The sequence below is a fragment of the Rutilus rutilus genome (genome assembly GCF_951802725.1).
Source record: "Rutilus rutilus genome assembly, chromosome: 18".
Taxonomy (NCBI): Eukaryota; Metazoa; Chordata; class Actinopteri; order Cypriniformes; family Leuciscidae; genus Rutilus; species Rutilus rutilus.
Window position 1 is genome coordinate 3,935,120 of NC_140231.1, and position 23,926 is coordinate 3,959,045.

At 39.3% G+C, this 23,926-nt stretch overlaps 1 protein-coding gene across 1 annotated transcript in view; it reads right to left on the reverse strand.

The window, feature by feature from the left end:
* The window catches only part of stk32a (serine/threonine kinase 32A), a 75,683-nt gene that overhangs the window by 16,582 nt on the left and 35,175 nt on the right, over window positions 1–23,926 (reverse strand). The window contains exons 6-11 of the mRNA XM_084386431.1: window positions 16,920–16,957; window positions 3,969–4,058; window positions 3,229–3,332; window positions 1,527–1,643; window positions 1,276–1,401; window positions 535–663 (exon numbers count right to left, since the gene is read on the reverse strand). Of these exons, the coding sequence (XP_084242557.1) occupies window positions 535–663; window positions 1,276–1,401; window positions 1,527–1,643; window positions 3,229–3,332; window positions 3,969–4,058; window positions 16,920–16,957 (604 nt within the window). The remainder of the gene's footprint in view (window positions 1–534; window positions 664–1,275; window positions 1,402–1,526; window positions 1,644–3,228; window positions 3,333–3,968; window positions 4,059–16,919; window positions 16,958–23,926) is intronic.

Below are 23,926 nucleotides of genomic sequence, written 5' to 3' on the forward strand. Positions count from 1 at the left end.
CAATGGCAACGTTTCCAGAAAGTTCACTTTGGCAAGCTGTTTATACTTTATTTTGGCATGATTTTGTTCGAAATTATGTCACACCAGTTCGTTCTTCGATTTCGCTTGAAGAAAATCGGGGCCATAACCCTATAGTAAGTACATAAGTACTAAAATGTATAATTACACTGTAACACGGCCACCTTAAAATAAAGAGTACTTAAATCAGTGCTGCAAAACTCATCATTAGAAAATGTTTCTAAATGTCAACGATTCTTAATTCCCACTGCATAAATCCATTAGAGAAATTACTCATACTGACAAACAAATCAGAGTCACTGCAGAAAAATGTGAAGGTAATATGTTAATGTTAATGTAATATTGTTTGTCTTTTTGCAGTTATGTTGCACAACCACCTTCCACAGTGACAGTGTGAACAAGCTGGGTTCAGTATGGGTTCTCACCAAAAACTGTGATGAGATTGTCATGTTCTGAAGTAATAACTGCAATATGAGGGAGAGAAGATGAAAAAGTTCACTCTTAGAGAGATGCTACCTGAGGAGATCCATCAGAGCCGTTCTCCTTCGTCTTCCTCGCCAGCCTCCTCTTCTTCTTATGCAACGGTTTGGATTCCAGGATCATCTCCTCCAGCTCAAATGTGGGGTCACAGTTTAGTCGTCGCCTCTGCCATCAAACAAATACTCGTTTATACGCAATGTGCCCATGAACAAATCAAAATCTTTTGGCAAGCACTACTATTTCAAAAAGAAGGGCACTCAATTGTATTGAATGTGCACTTATAGCGTACTTCAAATCTCATCATCACATTGTGAATGTCATCACATTAGGAACGCACAGATTGCAAAATATTGAAGCATGTGGCTGTAATAGTGCCAGAGCTTTTCTAAGATTCACTTCACTTGTGTTGAGCCAATTTTGGAATTCAGCATTTTTACAGTGCATTACAAACAGCATAAATATTGCTTACGCAGGACACTTTGAAGGTAAAGCAATCACGGTAACCATGCTGAACTGTTGTTCCAAACAGACATTTTTAAAGAATAACCTCAGCAAATGAGCCTTCTAAAACGAACGTTTTTTTGTTGTTGTAGGGGTCAACTGATGGCTCCCAAGATTCACTGCATCAAAACCTCTCAGTTAAGACCAATTAATCATAAATCTGCACAAGTTTTACAAAGTGTAACATAAATTAAGTTAAAATCATTCATATCTGGAAAGTCTACATGTGCATGTCTCTTTATTTGCAGTGTGTGTGTGTGTGTGTTATATACTGACATTAGGGAGGAAGCCAGGTGGGATTTGTTTGCTGAGCACAGCATCCCAATTGACATCAGAGAGGTATTCCAAGTCCTGGAGCTCCGAGAGACAGGAAATCCTCTTCTGAGCATCTACACACAACAGCTGACAACAGACGGAAACTTTTTCTTTTGGAATCAATGTGTCCGATGGTATTAGATAATGCATATTTCTTAATTGATCCTAAAAATAAATGCGATAAAGTATGACTACGGTGTGATTAATGCTACCATTTGTAGGAGAGATTTGATCCCTGAAGACCAGGCCGCAGGGTAACAGGGGTGCGCTTTGTGGAAAGTTTGCAGGATCTCATTGGCTGGTGTGTTAGTGCGCATGATGTACGGCCTCTTAAGAGAGAACCCAGGGTGAAATCAGCCATGATGCAACAGTCAATGAAACGTCTACATTTGCTTGCCAGCTGATTCTCAGCAGCACTTGATGAGTCTTGTCTGTAACACTTTAGAACACTGTTCCTTCATTAAAGGGTTAGTTCACCCAAAAATGAAAATTCTGTCAGCCTCTAAACAGACCGTTTTGCGCTTCCGGCAATGTCGGGACGTCATCTTGTACAGTAGATGGCGGTAATACTCCCAAGGAGTGAGCAGCCAGTAACAAGTAAGTTAGTAGTAGAAGAAGAACGCCGTAATCTCAGTTCTCGCGCATGCGTCCTGGCGCTCCCGTGAACTCTCGTCAGAGGCCCACATTGAAGAACACTAATAGTTGGATAAAGTCGTTATTTTTGTTGTTTTTCCGCACAAAAAGTATTGTCGTCGCATGATAAACTTAATGTATAGCCACTGGAGTCACTTGGACTATTTTAACGATGTTTTTAATAACTATTCTGGGCCGGCGAGTTTCGGTCCCTCTGAAAGCCTATGGAGGAGTGAGACAGCTGTCAGATTTCATCAAAAATATCTTAATTTGTGATCCGAAGATGAACGAAAGACTTACATGGTTGGAACAACATGAGGGTGAGTAATTACTGACAGAATTTTCATTTTTGGGTGAACTAACCCTTTAATGAATAACTACACAGGAACAAATGAGTAACGCACTATTAACATTCTAGTAACTACGATTAACTAACAAGAAACTCTGATTAACGAATTAGTAAGTAATAGAGCTCAGTCGAATGTGGTAGGTCAGTATTAGCTTAACAGGTTAACAATTAACATGAATAATGCATGATTTATAATAAAAGGTAACGGTAACCCACTAGTAATGACTCAAGTGTTACTACATCCTTCTAAAGGAACTACTAAATATTTTTATCAGTTTTCTAAAGAGAAACAATTTATAACTACCTAATATTGACTGAAGTCATTGTCAGCTTTTGAGATTTTTGTAAGATTTTGATTAGTAATTCCTTCTGATGTATTTGGTAACACTTGAGTCATTACTAGTGTGTTAGCATGATCTTCACTTTAGAAAACTGATCCAAATAATTAGTAGCTCCTTTAGAAGGATGTAGTAACACTTCAGTCATTACTATCCAAAACCTTACAAAAACCTCAAAAGCTTACAATGATTTCAGTCAATATTAGGTAGTTATCAAGCTTTTCACCTTAGAATACTGATCCAAATAATTAGTCATTTCTTTAGAAGGATGTAGTAACACTTGATTCATTACTAATAGGTTACTATTACCTTATATTATACATTATGCATTATTAATATTAATTATGATCCTGTATATAGTAGTCTTCAGTGAGGTGTGAAAAATAGTAGTTACTGATTAGCGAATAGTGAACCACCACATTCGACTGAGCGCTATTACTTACTAATTCGTTAATCAGAGTTTCTTGATAGTTACTAGAATGTTAACAGTGCGTTACTTATTTGTAGTTATTCATTAATGAAGGAACAATATTCTAAAGTGTTACCGTCTTGTCCTAATACTGATCTCAGATCAGATGGTTGAGAGTCCCTCACCTGTCCACGGAGAAGCTCATATGCAGTAATCCCTAAAGACCACCAGTCCACTGAGAAAGAGTAACCTGGGTGCGTTCCCTCGAACGACTGGAACAGCTCTGGGGCTGCAACAATAGATAACACAACAGCAAAGATTATGCGAAAGTTTATGAAGTACTGGTTTGTACAGAACTTGTTTCAGCATTTTCAAAAGATAGGTTTCATTGCATTACAGGGAATGTATAGCTTTGATAACTTAAGTTTTATCTACCAAATCTTTACTGAAATTATCTTCTGATAGTACCTATGATACCATGGTAATTTGGTGATGAATTTTTTTTACCAAATTAGAATGGAACATACTAAAGTCTGGTACTGTGGAGCTTTAGGTTCATCTATTTGACCAAAATCCTTATTTTCTAGTTAGTACATGATAGCATTAGCATCTATTTTAGTTTACCATAAATGCTTGTAAGTACATTCAGCAGTACACTTAAACCATATTTTAACCATAGATTTTAATTCTGTTATAAAAGGCTTTTAATGTCAGTCTAGGATTCACTGTGAATTCCATGCATTTTATTAACAGAAGAAAGAACACTTTATCTGATAAAAAAACTGTGAAAACTACTTTCCTATAACATTTAAGAATTTGTCAATGAAGAGTGAAATAAGGAACCTTTGACTGAAGTTGTTTAACCACACAAATAAAGCATGACTAGAAGTCGTTCAGTGTTAAAGAGAAGTATGAAAGCTCTCACCCATGTATGGCTTTGTCCCTGCAATAGATGTGGCTTTTAAGTCTTCCTTCACAATAGCAGCTATGTTAAAATCTGTCAGGTGAGCATGACCTGCAAAGAAGAGATAAACACTAAACAAAACCACATACTGTACACTACAATATATCATTGGACTACAATAAATTGAATTCATTTAAATCAAATATAAGGAAATTAAACAATAATCAAAACTTTTGCTTTAAATAAAAGCGGTTAAACGAATGCTTACAGAGACTTTCCTGAGATTTATAGTCTCACGCTAATGGCATCCCAGTTTGCATTTGCTGGTGATGGGAAAGTACATACTGCTGAGTATGTTAACATCATTGAATCAATATCTCTTGATACCTGCAAGGTCTATAATATCTGGAGATAGTTATCTGTTAGCATTCCCATTCATCTCAATGGCACTGGCTCATTTGGAGCAAGACTGGAAGCATGTGACACTCATGATTTCATCTTGGCCCAGGGGCACTTAATTTTCTATACAGATTGTATTATTATTATTAAATTATTATATTTTTTTGAGGCAGTCACCTGAGCCATGTGACCAATTACTCTGGAGCCGCAGGGGAATGATGCACCGACACCGATTGGCTGATGGCCCCACAACAACATGCACAGTCCCAAACCTATTCTAGCTATTTTTAACAATCCTTAGCTGTGATGTGATAAGCACAAATCATTTTCACGCTTTAAAGAACCCTCAAAGACGAAACAAGTAGTCAATGGCAAAGCATGTCCTATAACAGTGGTTCCCTTTCGTTCAGTCACTACGAGTTACGTCAGTGAATGACGAAATGGTGGTTTCGCTTAGAAGCCTATCACCTTCGAGTTCTTACAAAACGAGCCAATGGCAAAACAATGCCATGGGTCTGCAGAATTTGCATAGCGCAACTCCGCCCCACCGCGTGGGTATAAAAGGAGCAGCGCGGCAATCTCGCATTATGTTTTTGCTTCGGAGCCGAGTGTTTCTTCACTTCTCTCCACTGCAAGCTGTCTACGAGTTCTAAATACGAGACGAGTGACTCTTCAGCGGTGTTGGTGTGACGGCGTGTTCCAGCGAGATCACAGTGTGTGTTTTCTCCCTGGGCGCTCCAGCACTGCTGTTGAGTTTTATCCTCTCTAAAAGAGATGCACGCGGAACGTCTTTTTAAAGATGTCTCGCCCGTGTATTTCTTGGTGCGGTAGACTGATTAATTTTGCTGATGGGCACGAACGCTGCCTGGCGTGTTTGGGCTTAAATCACGTTCAGGCAGCATTTGTGGATCTCATTGCGGGAACATGACCATCGCAATGTTGCGATCGAGACTCAATGACCACCTAAGAGGTAGAGTACCCTCTGCCACACCCCAATTTATTCTCTCCACGAGAGGGGGTACTTTGGCTGGTGGCCAGGGTGATCTGAGGCTGCCGATGTGGAACAACCGGAGGTTTCCGGATGAGGTCGCTGGCCAGTCTTGTGGTGGTTCCAGCGTTTGTGTCTTCCTCGACACAGACCGTTTCTACGGTTTGCTTTCAAGGCTCAGGCATACCAGTACACGGTACTTCCATTCGGGCTAGCCCCGTCTCCTCGCGTCTTCACGAAAGTCGTTGAGGCAGCCCTTGTGCCACTCCGACAACACAGGGTTCGCATCCTGAACTATCTCGACAACTGGCTGATTCTAGCTCACTTTCGAGAGCAGGTTTGCGAACACAGGGACCTGGTGCTCCGGCACATCGCCCGTCTGGGCCTTCAGGTCAACTGGGAAAAGAGCAAACTCTCCCCTGTGCAGAGGATCTCTTATCTCGGTATGGAAATCGACTTGGTCGCCATGTATGCGCAACTTACGAGCGAGCGCGTGCAGTCAATTCGAGGACAAGAGTGCGGTTTCACTGAAGTTATTTCAGAGGCTCCTGGGGCATATGGCATCCGCAGCGGCAGCCACACCGCTCGGACTGCCTCATATGAGACCACATCAGCACTGACTTCGTCCTGACTGACTGACTGAGTCCCGAGATGGGCATGGCAACAGGGCACGCTCCGAGTACCAGTTACTCGGGCCTGCCATCAGACCTTCACCCTGTCGTCGGACCTCTCCTTTCTACGGGCCGGAGTGCCCTTAGAACGAGTTTCCAGGCATGTTGTTGTCTCAACAGATGCCTCTGCCATGGGCTGGGGTGCCATGTGCAATGGACATGCTGCCACGGGCTCCTGGACAGGACCCCAGCGCCTTTGGCATGTCAATTGCCTCGAGTTGCTGGCAGTACGTTTGACTTTGCACCGTTTTCGAACGTTGCTTAAGGACCAACACATACTAGTCCATTCAGACAGCACGGCGACAGTAGCGTACATCAACCGACAAGGTGGTCTGCGCTCCCGCCGTATGTCGCAACTCGCCCACCATCTCCTCTTATGAAGTCAGAAGCATCTGTGGTCGCTTCGGGCCTTTTACGTTCTGGGAGAGCTGAATCGTGTAGCCGACGAGCTCTCACGACTGCTCTGTCCAGTACGCGCCGCGCCCTCCGTGCTTACGTAGACAGAACGTAGTGTTTCAGGACCTCAGACCAGCTCTTTGTCTGTTTTGGTGGGAAGCTCAAGGAAAAGGCTCTCTCCAAGCAAAGGTTGTCTCACTGGATAGTGGACGCCATCGTCTTGGCTTACCAGACGCTGGGTCGACCATGCCCCATGCTCACCATTGCCGGAAGCTAGTTGTTTTAGTCGGTAAAGTTTTAAATATGGATATTTTTCTTACACGAACGCATCGCTTCACTTCAGAAGGCCTTTATTAACCCCCCGGAGCTGTGTGGAGAACTTTTATCATGGATGGATGCGCTTTTATGGACTTAAAACAGAAACGGCCATTCACTGCCATTATGAAGCTTGGAAGAGCCAGGACATTTTTTAATATAACTCTGATTGTATTCGTCTGAAAGAAGAATGTCATATAAACCTAGGATGGCTTGAGGGTGAGTAAATCATGGGGTAATTTTCATTTTTGGGTGAACTAACCCTTTCAGCGATTCAAAACCATCATGGCGAACAGAGCGCATCTGAGGTTTCTCAGCTGAAGGAAAAAATCCATTATTTATCGTCTTTAATATATCAGCTTGATAACGTTAACATTAAAAATGACCATTTATCAGCCAATACCGATATGGTGGCCGATATATTGTGCATCCCTACCCCTTTTTTAGCCTTGCTTCTAGGGTTTCATATACAACATGCTTGCATTACAACAGGAATCCCCCATTCTACAATATATACAGCCCTGCTTTGTCTCAATATTGAGGTTTAAACAGCACCTTCCAGAATCTACTCCTTCCTTTCTGCCCTGATAAAACAGTTTGGTTTGATTTGTGGGACTGTTGCTCTACTCTTTCCTGGTAATGAGATGACTTTAAGTGTGGTGAGCAGCGAAGGAAATAACAGTGACCGGAGTGAGATGCCCAAAGTCAGCCGCTCACCTTGATGAAGATCTGCCATCGCCACAGGCTGTGAGAAAACTAGAGCAGATGCTGTGTATATCTGAGTGTGTATGATAAGACACAGAAGGAAGGGGCACATGGGATTTTCTTTTTATCTATGCATATGCATATGTGTCCCTATATTATAGAGAGAGTAGATTAGAGTAGATGTGTGCAGTGTTGATATCAATGTAAAACAGCTTCATGCAGGAGCTGCATTATTTACACACCAACAATGGACCTCATAGTTAATTATGTCTTTTTGAGATATTGAATATAGATTGATAAGGGTAAACAACGAATGTAAACATTCCAGCAAATTTTGGATTACTTTCCTAATGCAATGTATATAATTATGAAATGGTTATCGAATTTGTGTGCCTGGCTGTCACTGCTTGTGTAACACCAGTAGTCCATTAGAATGTTACCTATACTAATCAACAATAAACCTTAAAGTACGGTGGCGCAGTGGTGCACAACACAACGAATTCAAGCCACAACACAATATCAAGCCACAGCAAAACGAAATCAAGCCACAACACAATGGAAAAAAGCCACAACACAACAAAATCAAGCCACAACAAAACAAAATCAAGCCACAACAAAATGAAATCAAGCCACAACAAAATGAAATCAAGCCACAACAAAATCAAGCCACAACAAAATCAAGCCACAACACAACGGAAATAAGCCATAACAAAATGAAATCAAGCCACAACACAACAAAATCAAGCCACAGCAAAACGAAATCAAGCCACAACACAATAAAATCAAGCCACAACACAACGAAATAAAGCCACAACACAATGAAATAAAGCCACAACACAACGAAATCAAGCCACAACACAGCGGAAATGCTCCCAACCACTAGAGGGCTCTCGGAGCACTGTTAAGTTAGTTTCCCTTATCACTGTTCTATAGAGTCGGCAGTCTTACAAAGTTGTGTTGTGGCTTGGTTTCGTTGTGTTGCGGCTTGATTTCGTTGTGTTGTGACTTGTTTTCATTGTGGCTTGATTTCGTTTACTTGTGGCTTGTTTCCGTTGTGTTGTGGCTTGATTTTGTTGTGCCTTGATTTAGTTGTGTTGTGGCTTGTTTTCATTGTGTTGTGAACTTATGTTTGCTTTTTAAATTTCGTTGTGTTGTGCACTACTGTGCCATCGTATTAAAGGGATAGTTTATCCAAAATTTTCTCACCATGATGTAATTTCAGAATTTACTTTCTTTCTTATGCGAAACATTTTTTTGTCCATACAGTGGAAATCAAGGGTTACCAAAAAGTAGGACGGAATTGCGGAATCCAATCATAAAAACGGTATTTACTGTATATCGCGGAAGATTCTGAGAGTCACTTCACCAGCATTTTACCGTTTCATGTGAGAAAAACTATCGTTATATCATAAACACACAGGGACTCAAAGGTCTTTACAGCAACTCGTCAAAATAAAAGTTAGGTTTGACCTGAAGAAATTGTGACAGAAATATATTAATCTCAATGTAATTATAATACTAACACTAATAATAATACATTTGTTATTAAAACTATATTTTTCTATCTATCTATCTATCTATCTATCTATCTATCTATCTATCTATCTATCTATCTATCTATCTATCTATCTATCTATCTATCTATCTATCTATCTATCTATTATAGTAGCAGAATTGACTTTTGAGAATTGAGAAAGGACCATTTAAAAGACAGAATAGAAGAATTAGTGAGAAATAATAAAATTATTAATACTTTAATGCCATTTTGTGAATATTAAGTAATCAATAAAAATGTAACTGTAGTCTGATTATGAGTATTTTAAAACGTAATATAACTGTCATGCGCTGACTTGATTATCCACAAACAATGAGGCTTGAAGCAGATGAACATATCGTTAGCCTCATAGCATAATTGCCTAAGTCATTTTTTTAAAAATATTACTTAGGCAATTATGCTATGAGGCTAACGATATGAAAACTAACAAGATGCAGTAAAAACAAGGAAACAGGAATTAAACCACAGGAAGAGAACACAGACACAGCAAAACAATAGAATAACAAAATAAGAGTCCATGAAACAGTGACACAGGGAATTTTTGGACTCTTTTGATTATGTAATCCAGATTACATATAATCAGTTAATACCCATCATATGGACATGGTATTCCAGCCCTATAATCTATGATTAAAAAATGTGTTGTGTGTGAACGAAGCATAATGGCATTTTTCCTGCTCTTCTCCTTCATAACTGTGTCTTTCTCTCTCATGTCAGAATGCAGAGTGTTTTTCAACTCTCTCTGTGTGTGTGAGTGGTCTTGACTACTGCAGTATAAGCAATGGAGGCACCGTATGTTTTATTCCTAAGGATATAAACACTCATGTGTCCACTGAGCTGTGGAGAGCACCTCCTCTAGACGTGAGGTCTGCAGGAGTCAGCGGTTTATCGACACCCTCCAGGGGTTCAAAAGAGCACTGGTCTGTGTTTGTAAGCCGAGCAGATGGCCTTAAAAAGCATTTTGACTTCCAAATATCTGTCTGATTTTCAGTCAAAAGCATATGGATGTTTTGCCATAGGCTTCATCAGCAGTAGGCAGTCTTCATTTACTCACCTTGATAATGTTTCAAACCTTGTATGACTTTCTTTCTTCTGTGAAACGTACAAGAGTATATTTTGTGAAATGTCTAAAATATGCTTCTTCTTTTTTTGTCCATACAATGGAAGTCAGTGTCACCAAAACTGTTTGGTTACCAACATTCTTCAAAATATCTTCTTTTCCACAAAACAAAGCAAATTATACAGGGTTAAAACAACATGACGGTGAGTAAATAATGACGTAATTTACATTTGTGGGTGAACTAACCTTTTTGTCACAAAAAGTATGAATGCTTCTCTGATGTAAAATGCATTTGCTGTGTGAAAGGGTGCTTTATAAAACGTAATTTTGAGTTATATGCTACAATGATGGTATCAGTTGGTAGGCTATATTTTTATATATATACCACTGTATTTAATGATTGCATGATTTTCCAAGGGACATATCAAATGAATCTTCCTATAACTACCATGCTATACTCAAAAAACTTGCATTGCAAAAATAACTTTTAATCAGTTTTATAATTTTGTTCCTCAAAACATAGATTTTTAGTTTAAAGTTTAAAGTTGATCAGAATTGTGCGTTTAAGTATTCTTCTTACACCAATGACTAATTTTTATGGTCATACATGTTGTTATATTTATATTTTTGTTTATGTTTTTGATATTATTAAAGTTATGTTTAAGGTTTGCCGGTTCCCGCCTCATTATTCCCTTATCAACAAACCTTGTGGTTCCAACTCCCGGAAGGAAGGAGGGCTGGGCTGTCAAAAGCCCTTTTCACAAAGAGATTCCGGGAAATACTACTACTATGTTTATAATTTGTCCCGGGATTGTTTGATTTTGGTTCATTCACACTGTCAGTGATTTTCCGGAATCTGTGCGCACTTTCACACACATCCCGTGAAGACGTGACATCGACGTGACGTGTAATGTCTCCACAGCGTCTTAAGTTTGCTTATGATCTGCAATTTCTCTCTCGCTCGTGCATTTTTTTTCTGATTCAATCATAAACTAGCGCATCTTACATACCATTCCACAAAGCTGGCGAACGATCTCAGCTTCAGTGTCATCACCACGACACACCCCTTACGGCATTGATTACGGCTTTTGTTCACAAAGGCTTTTGATTCTGTGACTAATCCCGGCAATGTTACTAGGTCCCCATTCCGGAATCGATCCCGGGACGTGTTTGCGCTCACACAGAAGGCACTCTGGCAATTTTATGGCAATTTTCCGGGATCAACGCACTGTGTGAAAGGGGCTAATGAGACCGTGGTGCTGTGGGAAATCCACCAGATGGCAGTGCGTTTTGGGAACCGGACCCAGAACTTTCCCCCCCTTTTCATCTCTCTTGCCTTTGTCCCTCCTTATCTTCTGTCTCCTTTTCTCTTGCCTCATCAGTCCTTACCCCCAGGTGCTGTGGCCACCATGATGCCCCACCAGTGGAGGGGAGAAGGGAGAAAAGTGCAGTGTCATTTTGGCAAGCAGGACGAGGCCAAGAGCCAGGTGTCGTGATTACTAATGAGCGTCACCTGTGCCGCACCGGCCTCGTATCTCACGGAGGAGCTACGAAAGCATAAAAGGAGGAGCGACGACAGTGAAGGACGAGAGAGGACCAGGTCTGGACATTATGTTATGTTTTGTTTATGTGTGTGCATAACGGACGACTGCCGCATTTATTTTACTTTACTTAAAGTCTGTTAAATGTTCGCCTGTTCCTGCCTCCTTCTTCCCACAACATCTAACCTTGTTACACTGGTGCCGAAACCCGGGAGAAGGAACGCGCTGTCAAAGAGCCCTCGCCACTGGATCTGGGTGCCATCGAGCAGGGCTGTGCAGAGTCTGTCGCCAGGGCCACTTGAGGTGGTGGATATATATTTCAGATTTCAGTATTTCCCCATTCAAATAGATAGGTGTTGGCCCAAATCAGCTACCCAGAGGCATTGCAAATATGGCCACAGAGTGGAACGACTTTCCTTCAAAGGGATTTTGTCAAAGTCAAAAAAGTCCGATCGGATCACAAGTGGACGACGCTGAATACAGGTGTAAACGGGGTCTAAAACGTTTTGTGCTCGTCCACTTTCCACCATTCCCAGAGGAATTTGAAAACACATTCGACCGGATTGCTTTTGCAGTGTAAACGCTCATGGACGAACTCGCTGCCGGTCGCCTGGGTTCTGGAGGGGCGGCTGCGGTCCGTGAGGGAGTCACCATTGTTCGCCGTGGGTCGGAGCCTGGTGCCGTCCGCCATGATGGGGAGAAGCAGGGAACGGGGGACTCCTGCCGGCTGCTCGATTGAGGAGGGCCGAGGGCCGTGGGAACGGAGCGAGGATATGAGCGTCACCTGCACGCCACACCAATCTTGACTCCCACCTTCACGACCTTCGGAAGTATAATAGGAGGAGTGACGACAGTGAAGGACAAGAGAGGACTAGGCCTGCCGCTTTACTTTTGTAAGGAGCTGCCGCTTTTCTTTTGCTCTCTTGTTTATGTTTATTTTATTATTAAAGTTATGTTTAATGTTTAATTTTCCAGCCTTTTTCTTCCCTAGGAAAAAGTTTTTTTTATCCATTCTGTCCCCTGATGGAGTTTTGTTTCCTTGCCACTGTCGCCTTTGGCTTTTGGCTTGCTTAGTTGGGGACATATAACATTTAATATTCAACAATATTATTGATCTGCCTGCATTGACACCATTATATGAGAACATCACTGTTTTCTTCAGAGCGGCTATATTTATAAATGAACTAAATTAGTACATGTACATATAAATTCTGATTTAAATGATTAAATTAATATTAATTTAAATGTTCAAATAAATCACAACCCCACATAAACAACCGAGCATTGGCAACCCTAAATAAACCAAAATAAACCAAATACTTCAAAAATTGAGTTCACTCAGAGCAAGCGTGAAATGGAGAGGCAATACATAAGGGTCATAAAAGTAAGTGTCAAAGCTACAATAACTGTTTAGTGTTCACAGGCCTTCAGTGCTGTGTGATGAAAGCAACTGTTCGCTCTTTCCAAGATATACTGTCTTCATAATCTATCTGAAATGACTGCTCTGAGACCAGTGACATTAATCTGTACAGACAGAAGCAATCCTAGATCACAAAACCTCCTCTGATATGTTCTTCAGCACAGGAGCAGATGTTTAGCTTAGGGCTTATATTTAAAGGACAGAAATGGTAGGTGATGCTTGTCTAGATTAATGATCCTCCAATCTGTCCTGGAGACATCACACAACTGCATGACTCAGATGTTTCTAACACCAGATGGATAAGGATAAGGGAGACATGTAGTTCTGAACTAAATCCTCATCCAAAGCGCCGTTAGAGTGTGCATCAACATAAGAATTTGGGACACACCAATTCTAATATCAGAAACAATTTAAGGGCAGATAATATGAAAATTGGGATGCAGGGGCAAAAATGCCACATTAAAATGTGCACAATAGAAAGAGCCTAAAATTAGAGTCGTGCTCAAAAGTTTGCATGCACCTTGCAGAATCTGCAAAACGTTAATTATTTGAACAAAATAAGAGGGATCATATAAAATGCATGTTATTTTTGATTTAGTACTGTCCTGAACAAGAATTGAATTGAAGATTAAGGTAAATTGTAATTAATTTGACTTCTGGGGAACATGTAAGTATCTTTTGTTGCTTCTAAAGGGCAGTTCTAAATGAAAAAAATCTGATATTTAAACAAAATAAGAAACATTTGGACATCTTCATCCTGTTTAAAAGTTTTCACTGCAGTTTTAAGGCGAGACACTACAGGTGAATAGGGTAAAATTTTTAACGAGCAGAAATCACCATGAAACCTTCCCAGGTGATTACCTACATTAAGATGAGAAAAAAATGTATTACACGTTTTCTGTAATTTAATGTTTAAATATGCAAATTAGGCAGTATCTAATTAAATATGCGCTAATTTGCATATATATATAAAAAAAACGAAATCTGAGTATTGGATAAAGCCAGGTTAAAAATGATTTTTTCATTGTGTTCACATATTAGATGGGAAAAAAATGACAGAGGAATTTATGGATATCTACTTTTGTTATCCTGTAAATCAGAATATACTGTCAATAGCCTTAAAAAAATGATTTTCGCCATATTTTTTGGAATAAAATGTTATATAAATCAGGCTAGGAATAATATATTTACAAATCCCTCTGTAAATGTCTTCATAATATAACTAGGTACAAGACTGGAAAGTTTGGTGTACATATGTGCTACTGAAGTGGAGATTTCGGACTTGGAGAATGAGAGAAAAGTCATTTTGAGAAAACGGGCTTTAAAGATTTATCATCAGCCAATGAGATTGCGCATTCAGTCCTTTTACTTTCACGATTGGTTGCTGATAAAAAGGAAATGACCATATTTGGATCCGACAGGATTGTACAGGAGAGAGAGAGCTTCCTAACGGTGTGTGTGATGACAGGCTGCCGGCAGCGATCGCGGAGCAGCATGATGATTAAGAACGCCAACTTTTGTTGAATTTATGAGAAATCTACAGACGCAAACAGACAAAGTGTAATAAAATAAAGACCTAAATGTGTATTTCTGACTTTTTTTCACCACAAGTCTGAAAGAAGACATGTTATTGAAGACAAATATCCAAAAATCTCAAAATTGACCAGTAAAAAAACCACGATGTTTTGGCCTGCCGTGTCTCGCCTTAAGAAGAAAATACTCAGCAATGGTGTCGACTTATGAATTTACACATGGTTTGTCTTAAAGCATATTAAAAACACCACATAGACATATAAACAACATTAAAAGCTTGATTTTCACCACAGGGAGACAGTTTGCAGGGGGGACATTTTGCTGATTCTGCAAGGTGTAGCCTATGTACATTTTTGAGCACGACTGTATATAAAAAATGTAATTTTTTGCCAGTTTTGAAATACTCAATGCAAAGCTTGTAATGCGATTGAGCTGAGTGGTTTGGTTCATGGCTTAGAAGAACTCTTTACTGAAGATTAATATTTCCAGAACCTAGGATACTGAAAAATGATGTGGTCATTGTTGCTTCCCACACAAAAGAGTATAAGAGAGAATAACAGATGCTGAGAGAGAAAAACTCACAAGGCCTCTCTGTGGTTTTCAACCCCCTGCTGTGTGTTTGTTTAGGGATGGAGTCATAGCCATCTTCATATTTATATTTTAATGAAAAATTATGCAGTTTGCTTACACTGGTCAGCCAACCCTGTTTGAAGCAAGAACGTCTCTCTGCCATAAATAACATTCAATACCTTTTTGCAGAACTTTCTGTCGCAGCTGAATACCATGAACAAAAATCAGCAGACTTTCCTTCAAAGGGATTTTGTCAAAGTCGAAAGAACAAAAAACAATCCCTATAGCATTCTGGTCTCTAAGGCCCTGTTCACACCTGGTGTTAAGATGTGTTTTGGTCAGAGGCGGACAGAGTACACAGCTTCATTACGTGAGTAAAAGTACAGATACCCCTTGCTAAATTTTACTCAAGTACAAGTAAAAGTATTACAGTCAGATGTCTACTTAAGTAAAAGTACTGAAGTACTTGTTTTTAAAAGTACTTGAGTATCAAGAGTACAAGAGTACATTTTCTAAATATTGCATTACTACTGCCACAGTGCTTACATTGGTAAACACAGCAAACACTTGAAGCGAAAACTATCATTAACTGTTTAGAAAATTGAAATAGTCTGGCGAGGGGGGACCATGGGTTGGCACATTCCCGGGATGGACCTGCTGCGTCTTCATCCATTGTTTCGTCCATGGTTTCGTCTCTTATCTAAATCTGACCATGGAGTTGACTTTGGCGGAAAGCTGAAGGTGATTGCTGATAGGCTGTCCCAATCAGTGGCGCCTGCACAATCCAATCACGTTTGAGAGGGAAACAACAAATTGAGGGTTTCCGAGATTTTTTTTTTTTTTTTTAGAAGAAGTAACGGGTACTCACGGTTATGGATAGAAATGTAGTGGAGTAAAGAGTACAATATTTGCCTCTCAAATGTACTTGAGTAAAGTCATGAGTACTCCCCAAAAATGATACTCGAGTAAAGTACAGATCCCTCAAAATTGTACTTAAGTACTGTACTCAAGTAAATGTACTCCGTTACTGTCCGGCTCTGGTTTTGGTCGATCGGATCACAAGTGGACGACTCTAAATACAAGTGTAAACAAGTGTCCACTTTCCACACTTCCAGAGGGAGTTGAAAACACATCAGACCGGATTGTTTTCATAGTGTAAACGCTCATGTGATCGAATGTGTTCAAACAGCCACTAAAAGACCGTCTACTCTCCGTCTACTGACCGAATGCGTGAACATTATGAGAAGAGATCTAGCTAGACTGGATTTAAACTTGATCAGCTGAAGACACAAGTTTGGTTTGAAGAGAAAATGTACCCAGAACAATGTTCTCTCACCATTCCTGATTTCTAACACACACTCACAGCGTTCGGCTGGTCTTGTGGCTTCAGAGCAGAAACTTAAAGCTGATGCTCTCCGTGTTTTTCTTTTGTGTTCATATGTAAATTGTGTGAGCTTATTTTGTCCAATCAGATTGAAAGATCTGAAAAAGCCCATATATTTACCCACCCATAGGGTCCAAGTGGACAAAAGAGGCCGATTAAAACACCAGGTGTAAACGGCAATGTGTCTCCCTTAAACAGGGCCTATATGGCTGAGGTCTTTCCTTTAATGTACTCTAAATCTATGGGGTTTGTTTTATCACACGTTTTAACGCCTCTTCTCAAGACGCCGTATGATTTGAATAACTGAATAACTATGATTTTTCATGTCTGACATGAAAGGTACCTCTGAAGTCAAATTGAGCAATGGTAATAGTAACGCTCGTCTTAACAAGAAGCACTAGTGTGATGGTAATGTATAGTATCTGTGGGACTTACCGTGCTCGTCCAGTAAAATGTTGTCTGGCTTAATGTCTCTGTGAACAAATAAATAAAATTCAGTTAGAACAAATGTTCTGTTGACTTGTCAAGCTAACAATTCATCTGGATACAGCAGAAAACAAGTAAAGCATTACATTAACGTCAGTTGTAAAATGAAGAGGCACTCATGCCTCATTTGTGTGGTCTGTTGGTGAGTTGTAGAGCATTCCAGTCCAGAAATATGAGGATATATTTAATATAGGATGCTCCCTATGTAGGCAGTAGGCAGTGAGAAAGCTCTTTAGGTTTGGGAACAGAGCTGGACAAGCAAGAACATTTCAAAGCAACAAACCCAAAACACACTTCTACCCATTTATTGTTACGCTAAATGGGAATCCACCGACTAATTAACGTCAACTTTGTATGTCAAAGTGAGGAGATGCTATGGACAGTTCTCCAGTTTTCTCCAAAAATCAGAAGACAGATCCGAGTGAGCCTACAGGTGAGAAAGGTCAAATGTGTTGAGTTTAATTAGCTGACATTTGCACAGTGCTACAGTGTATCAGCAGCACACATTACACCAGGTTTACATCGTTTCTGCACCGTCTATTTTTGCTGTGCTGCACATGCTGAATTGAAGAGATTGTTCGCATTAAAAAAAGAGCATGGATCATTGACATGTAATGAAGTAATTTCTCCACAGATGCATATAATTGAACTTATCAACAGTCAACATTCGGGGTTTGCCCAGGGAAAACTAAAACCTTACCTCACATTTAGATAAACAAGTATAATGGATGGCACTCGTCTCTTCGCGAGAAACATAAAGTTCTTTATGACCCGCAGGATATCTTGTATAAAGATTTAAATGCAAAAGAAAAGGCATGATAGACTGTTTCTGTCAATTGTAAGTTTTATCTTTAAATATTTGTGATTTTAACATAAGAAAAGTATGTTTAAATGTTTTGTCACTTGCTTAAGCAACTTAATATATAAATCTATATATTAAAATCTATTAATCTCAACATTATGAACTGAAAAATAATGTTGTTAAACTTTAGTGCGTTCAAATGTGAATACACCTATAGAAGATTGTATAACCGACTCCCGACTGCTCACAATACTGAAAAAGCTTAAAGTCCCCCTGTGGTGAAAATCAAGCTTTTAATGTTGTTTATATGTCTATGTGGTGTTTTTAATATGCTTTAAGACAAACAATGTGTAAATTCATAAGTTGACACCATTGCTGAGTATTTTCTCCTTAAAACTGCAGTGAACCAAAGACAGTCTCAAAAACACGCTTTGAAATCGCTGGTGTTTCTGACGTCACAAACGACCTTGTAACCAATCAGATCAACGTGTGATCGCCAACGAGTGGATCTCTGAGCTGAGTGAGTGGAGGCGGGGCTCATTTGCATATTCATAGAACCACGTATACTAAATGAGGAAAGGGTGTCGAGTTACATTCAAGCTATATTAAGGCATGAGCACTTTTTTTTTTTAAAGGAAAAAAACGCTTATATATGTCATTTTGGTGGTCAAAGATGAGTTTTAATGGATAAAGTTATTGACTACAGGGGGACTTTAACACTAACCTGACAATAAAGTAAGTCACTGGGAGACCATGGACGCTTGTCATTCACTGCATTAATAGAAAGCCGGCCAAGTATTTTTCCAAAATTAAGTTTTAGTAGTATTTTCATGCCGTAACCGAGGGGGTTGAAACGTGTGTGACGTAGCCATGCGCACTTCAAGTTTCAAGTTTGTATTTATTTATATAGCACATTTAAAAACAGCAAACATGGCTGACCAAAGTGCTGGACAAAACACAAGATGAAGAGACAAGGACAAACCGCACATTCATGACAAAAGCTCACAATGAATTAAAAGCTAAAGAAAAAAAGTAGGTATTAAGAAAAGATTTAAAAGCAGTTAAAGACCTAGGGCCGGCAATAGCAAAGGCGCTATCTCCTCTATGCTTTAACCGTGATCTAGGTACAGACAAAAGTCTCTTATCACCAGACCTCAGGTTTCGTGTGGACAGAGTAGCTCAGACAAATAGCTCGGCGCCAGATTATTTAAGGATTTAAAAACAAAGGGAAGAATTTTAAACTCCATTCTAAAATGCACATGTAGCCAATGCAGCGATTTGAAGATAGGAGAAACATGATCAAATTTACGTTTTCTTTTGAGGAACTTTGCAGCAGCATTTTGTTCTAATTGGAGACGAGCAATAGAGTATTTGGACATGCCATAGCAAAGAGAGTAGCAATAATCCAAACGCGTGGATAGCAATCTCTAAGGTTTTCTCAGAGAGAGAGGATTTGATCTTAGAGAGAAGACGAAGCTGGAAAAAACAAGAACTAATCACCGCATTTATTAGTTTTTCAAATTTGAGGTTCTGATTCCAGAAAACACCTCAATTCTTAATACAGGATGAAGTAGAAGGAGAAAGGTGATCCAGGTCAATGTTACTGCTCTTAAATTTTTCATGGGGGCTAAAGACTATAACCTCGGTTTTAGATTCATTCAGAAATAAGAAATTTTGCAATTCTAGCACTTACTAGACCGTCTCATTCTAAAGTTTAATGCTGAGGAGGACTCGAGTCTACAAGCCTTCGAGAGACTGTCCGTTTGAGAAGCACCAAAATATGGAAACTAAGGCTAAATATAAGACAACTGATTTAACGATGTTGATTATGTATGAGAAACAATACATTTTTCACCACAATTCCACTGTTAAATGATATCAAATAAGACTGCTGGCTTCAACAAAAGCATATATAATAGATTAGTTTAGGTGTGTTTTTAAAGGTTTGTGAGTTATTGTTAAAAATCTGTTCCCCTATGGAGAAAACTAATGGGATTTTTACTTACGAAACCCTACTCTTGCACTCTATAGCCCACTGGAGGGTTATAGTAGTAAATTAAAACATAAATTTCCATCTGTTCCTCACACATATCTACTATACTGTATGACTCCAGAAAACATGGAATATACCGGTACTGTACATGGTCTTATGAAACAGCTTGAAATAATACTATTTGAGTGTGGCCCAACATGAGGGTGACAGAATATTCATTCTTATGATAAATATTTGGTAACATTTTATTTTAACGTGCTGAGTAACACGTTACTACATGTAGTTACTATAGTAATAACAGTAAATAATGCATAATTACAAGCAACTAACCCTAAACCAAACCCTAACTGTAACTCTATAAGCACATGTAGTACATTAATATTACTCAGTACTTATTTGAGTGAGTACAATGTAACTGTCACCTTAGATTAAAGTGTAACCAAATATTTAGTTACATAGTAGTTTAAATAAAGAGCAGATGTTCTCAACTGTGTCTGTCAAAAAGTAATTTTAGCAGAATAGTTTGTCCAATGATTTTTCTTGTTATTAACAAAGTACTTAACATAGTGCCAATGTTACACAAAAATGCTAATTGTTTTCGTGCATGTATCTTAAAATGCAAATGAGCTGCTGCTCCTCGCCCCTTTTCAGAAGAGGGCGGAGCCTGTAGAGCTCGTGTCTCCGATACTCTGCCAAAAACGAACAAAACGTGTTTGGTTTTGAATGTCATCTTTATCGCGGTCACACTCATGTGACATTGCAGTTTTTCATCATTGAAAGTTTATTATCTGCATGCGTTTTAAAGCCATATTAGTTTAAACTAAAATGTTTCTTTGAGCGCACACATCTGAAGCATGCACACAGAAAGCTGGCTGTCAGACGGCACGTCCCGTGAGTATTAAACTAAGTTGTCTTTCAAGTCTTATTGCACTTAAATGATCAAATACACTAAAGATTATATCAAAAACACAAAGTTCACGTAAACACAGTCCGTTATGTCTGTGAACGTAAACTGCAGGGAAAGAAATCACGTGTGTATATTAGATCTGTGTATTAAAGTGAAAGCAGCATAATAATAATAATAATCATTACATTTATATTGCGCTTTTCTCTGCACTCAAAGCACTTTACATGGAAGGGGGAATCTCCTCAACAACCACCAATGTACAGCGCCCCACCACACACCAGCTAATATTACCATATTCAGTTCCTACTGCTATATATGCTGTAAATATGAATCAAACAACAAAAGAAAAACAGAAAATCACTCACTGCTCTTGACTGAATAACTTTAGTAGCTTTAATAGGAATATATTTCTTACATGAATGCTGCTGTTGAATGCTCTGGCGAGGAGATAAATATGGCGGACTGTGTACCGCTCACTGAGGGGCGGAGCTAAGCTTATAGGGCGGAGTCTGTCTGGAATCGTGGGCGGGGCTTGTTCCAATGTGACGTCATATTGAATCACATTCCTGGACGGCTCATTTTTGAGATACTGTTTCAGATTTATGGGGAAAATCACAAACAGAGTGAACAGATTTTTACTACAATAGGGTGGTTGTGTACACAATTTAAGTTTACATTGACTTGCTGCCAAAATGAGGCATACAATATCTGATTATATATATCATATATATATAAATATCAGGCACAGCTGCTTCATTGATAACCCATCTTCTATTTCTGCCCACTATTGGGAAGCGGTGACATTTCAGCAACAGCTGTCAAAAGTTGTTCCATCCCTCACCATTATCAAGGTAATCACTTCTCAATTGTCTTAGATATCTTGGAGTCGATTCAAAGGCATCACCTAATAAAAAAGTGACATGGGAAGTCATCACGAGTTACTCCTCCACACCTCGCACACCTGACCTTTCTCAGAGCTCAATGGCAGTGTTATCTGACCACCCTGAGAGCAGTGGGCCGGGCAAACCGATCCACCAGCCTTTTCTTTCGGTCGACTGCTCCAACAACCTATTAGCAGGATCTAATGGCCTCATTACATCACATATCATGATGAGGGCTGTAAGTGAGCTGCCCTCCTGGTTACCAGATCCCTGTTTAGATACGAAGGAACAGAGGGACAGCTGGAGCCCGACACACAAGCTCTTCAATAACGTGCCTTTGTGGGCATCTGAATGTTTGCTAGTGGTGTTTGATGAAGAGAGATGGCTGCTTTTGAACTTTACTGGACAAAGCTGGACATGTGTTTCTCTTTACTGGCCCTTTGTCCAATAATACGACCTTTATGATTAGAATGTCCCACCTGTTGCTACTGCCTACCAATACTAGCAATTGCAAGTAAAAAAAATCTGCATAAACTAAAGCCTATTTTATAAAAAGTGAATCCTTCAAAATCTCACGCCCCCTACTTCCTGTTTCAATATGAAATACATCAATGCTGAAAAAAAACTGTCAAGCAATTTCATGGGGGCTTTTACGGTTAAAGCTACACTGTGTAGAATTTTCTCCCATCTAGCGGTGAAATTGTTTATGACTACCAACTGAATATTACTTTCTAGCTCCTCCCATTCCGAGGGCGTTTTAACTCCTACGGTGGCCGTATTATTTCAAATCTGCCGGCAGTCGCGAGTAATCTCCCCCTCGCATTCGTCACGGTGCCACTGAGTGTAAAAACGCAAAAGGCGAAGCTTGAATTTCCAGGTATGTCCCTCTTTGGCTAATGTATTTTCAAGATGAAGGCGCAACATGGCTGCCGCCATTCGAGCGACTCGCTCGTATGTATTCTAAATGGCAGATTCTACGCTTACGAGAATACTTGATTAGTTGGTACAAGTAATTACACATTAATGAGCACATATAATTTTGAAAGAACAAAGTGTTTTTTGCTAAGAATCAACTTAAAAAAATTACACAGTGTAGCTTTAAGCATGAACAATTTGGGTTGATAATCATTCATAATCAGTAATATTAGGTTGGGAATGCAGACGTAAAAGACAGCATGCAAGTTCCAATGACTCTCTAAATGCAGATTCAACTCCTTTGCAGACTCGCAGAGAGAACTTTGAAACCCCCTGCAGTGAGGAACGTGTGAATTACGAGAACGTGAGAGTGTTTTCTCTCACAATCACTCAAGCAGTGACCGGTGGCTGGTGATCGTGAACTGAAGAAGCCGGATTGGCACTAGAGAGAAGGCTTTCAGTGTTTCTTGGTGGCACTCAAAGCCCGATGCTTTGGTCGTAGTGGGATTATTTTCCTTGTCAGATGAAAAAAATAAACAAAATATTCATTCAAATTTAGTTTTAAACATAAGTTATTCAATATTTTTTTCAACAATGTTCATTAAGCTTTCTATTAGTAAATGCTGAGATTAACATGACCTAAGATTAATAAATACTGTAGAAGTATTGTTCATTGTTAGTTCATGTTTAGTCTCCGCCTCAGACGTCACGGCCACAGACTGCTGGCTGAACATCTGATGCATAAGGCACACAAAATGGGAAACACTTCGGGAGTTTGAAGTCATCATCTGATTGGTTGAATTCTACAGGATTTCTGGATTTCTAAATGCTGGATTTCAAAAGTATGTGAAGTTCGTGGCTCCATTGTTGCAGTAAACTTGCACAACGTTCTTGAATTAATAATTTATTAGATGCATGGCGGTCTGTTATCGTAGGGACATCGACTTAACATTTTCACTAGGGCTGGGTATCGATTCAAATGTCCCGATTCGATTCGATTCAATTCCGATTCACAAGATCTCGATTCGATTCGATTTGATTCTTGATTCGATTTGGAACTACTAACTAATATAAATTTCAAAGATTATTAAAGACAAGTAAACAGTCATTAATAAAAAAGAACAAATAATTAAACTACAAGCAATAGCACAAATAAATAAATACAATAGCACAAAGATACAAATGAAATAATTTTCAGTTAGGTGTAAATAACACTGCAAATAGTCTTCACTGTACAAATTAAATAAAGGTTCATCCATTAAAGTTACAAAAAAGTTATTCAGTGAAGATCAAAGAGTGATTTTCTCTTTGTCTTTTGTAGTTTTATAAACATTAAAAACACAGACATCAGCAGGAATATTAGGCTGCTGTCACTTTAAGACTAATGCACGGATCCAATAATGATACACATGCATTCTTTTTCTACCGATTACTTAAGCCATAACTGACTATGTTTAC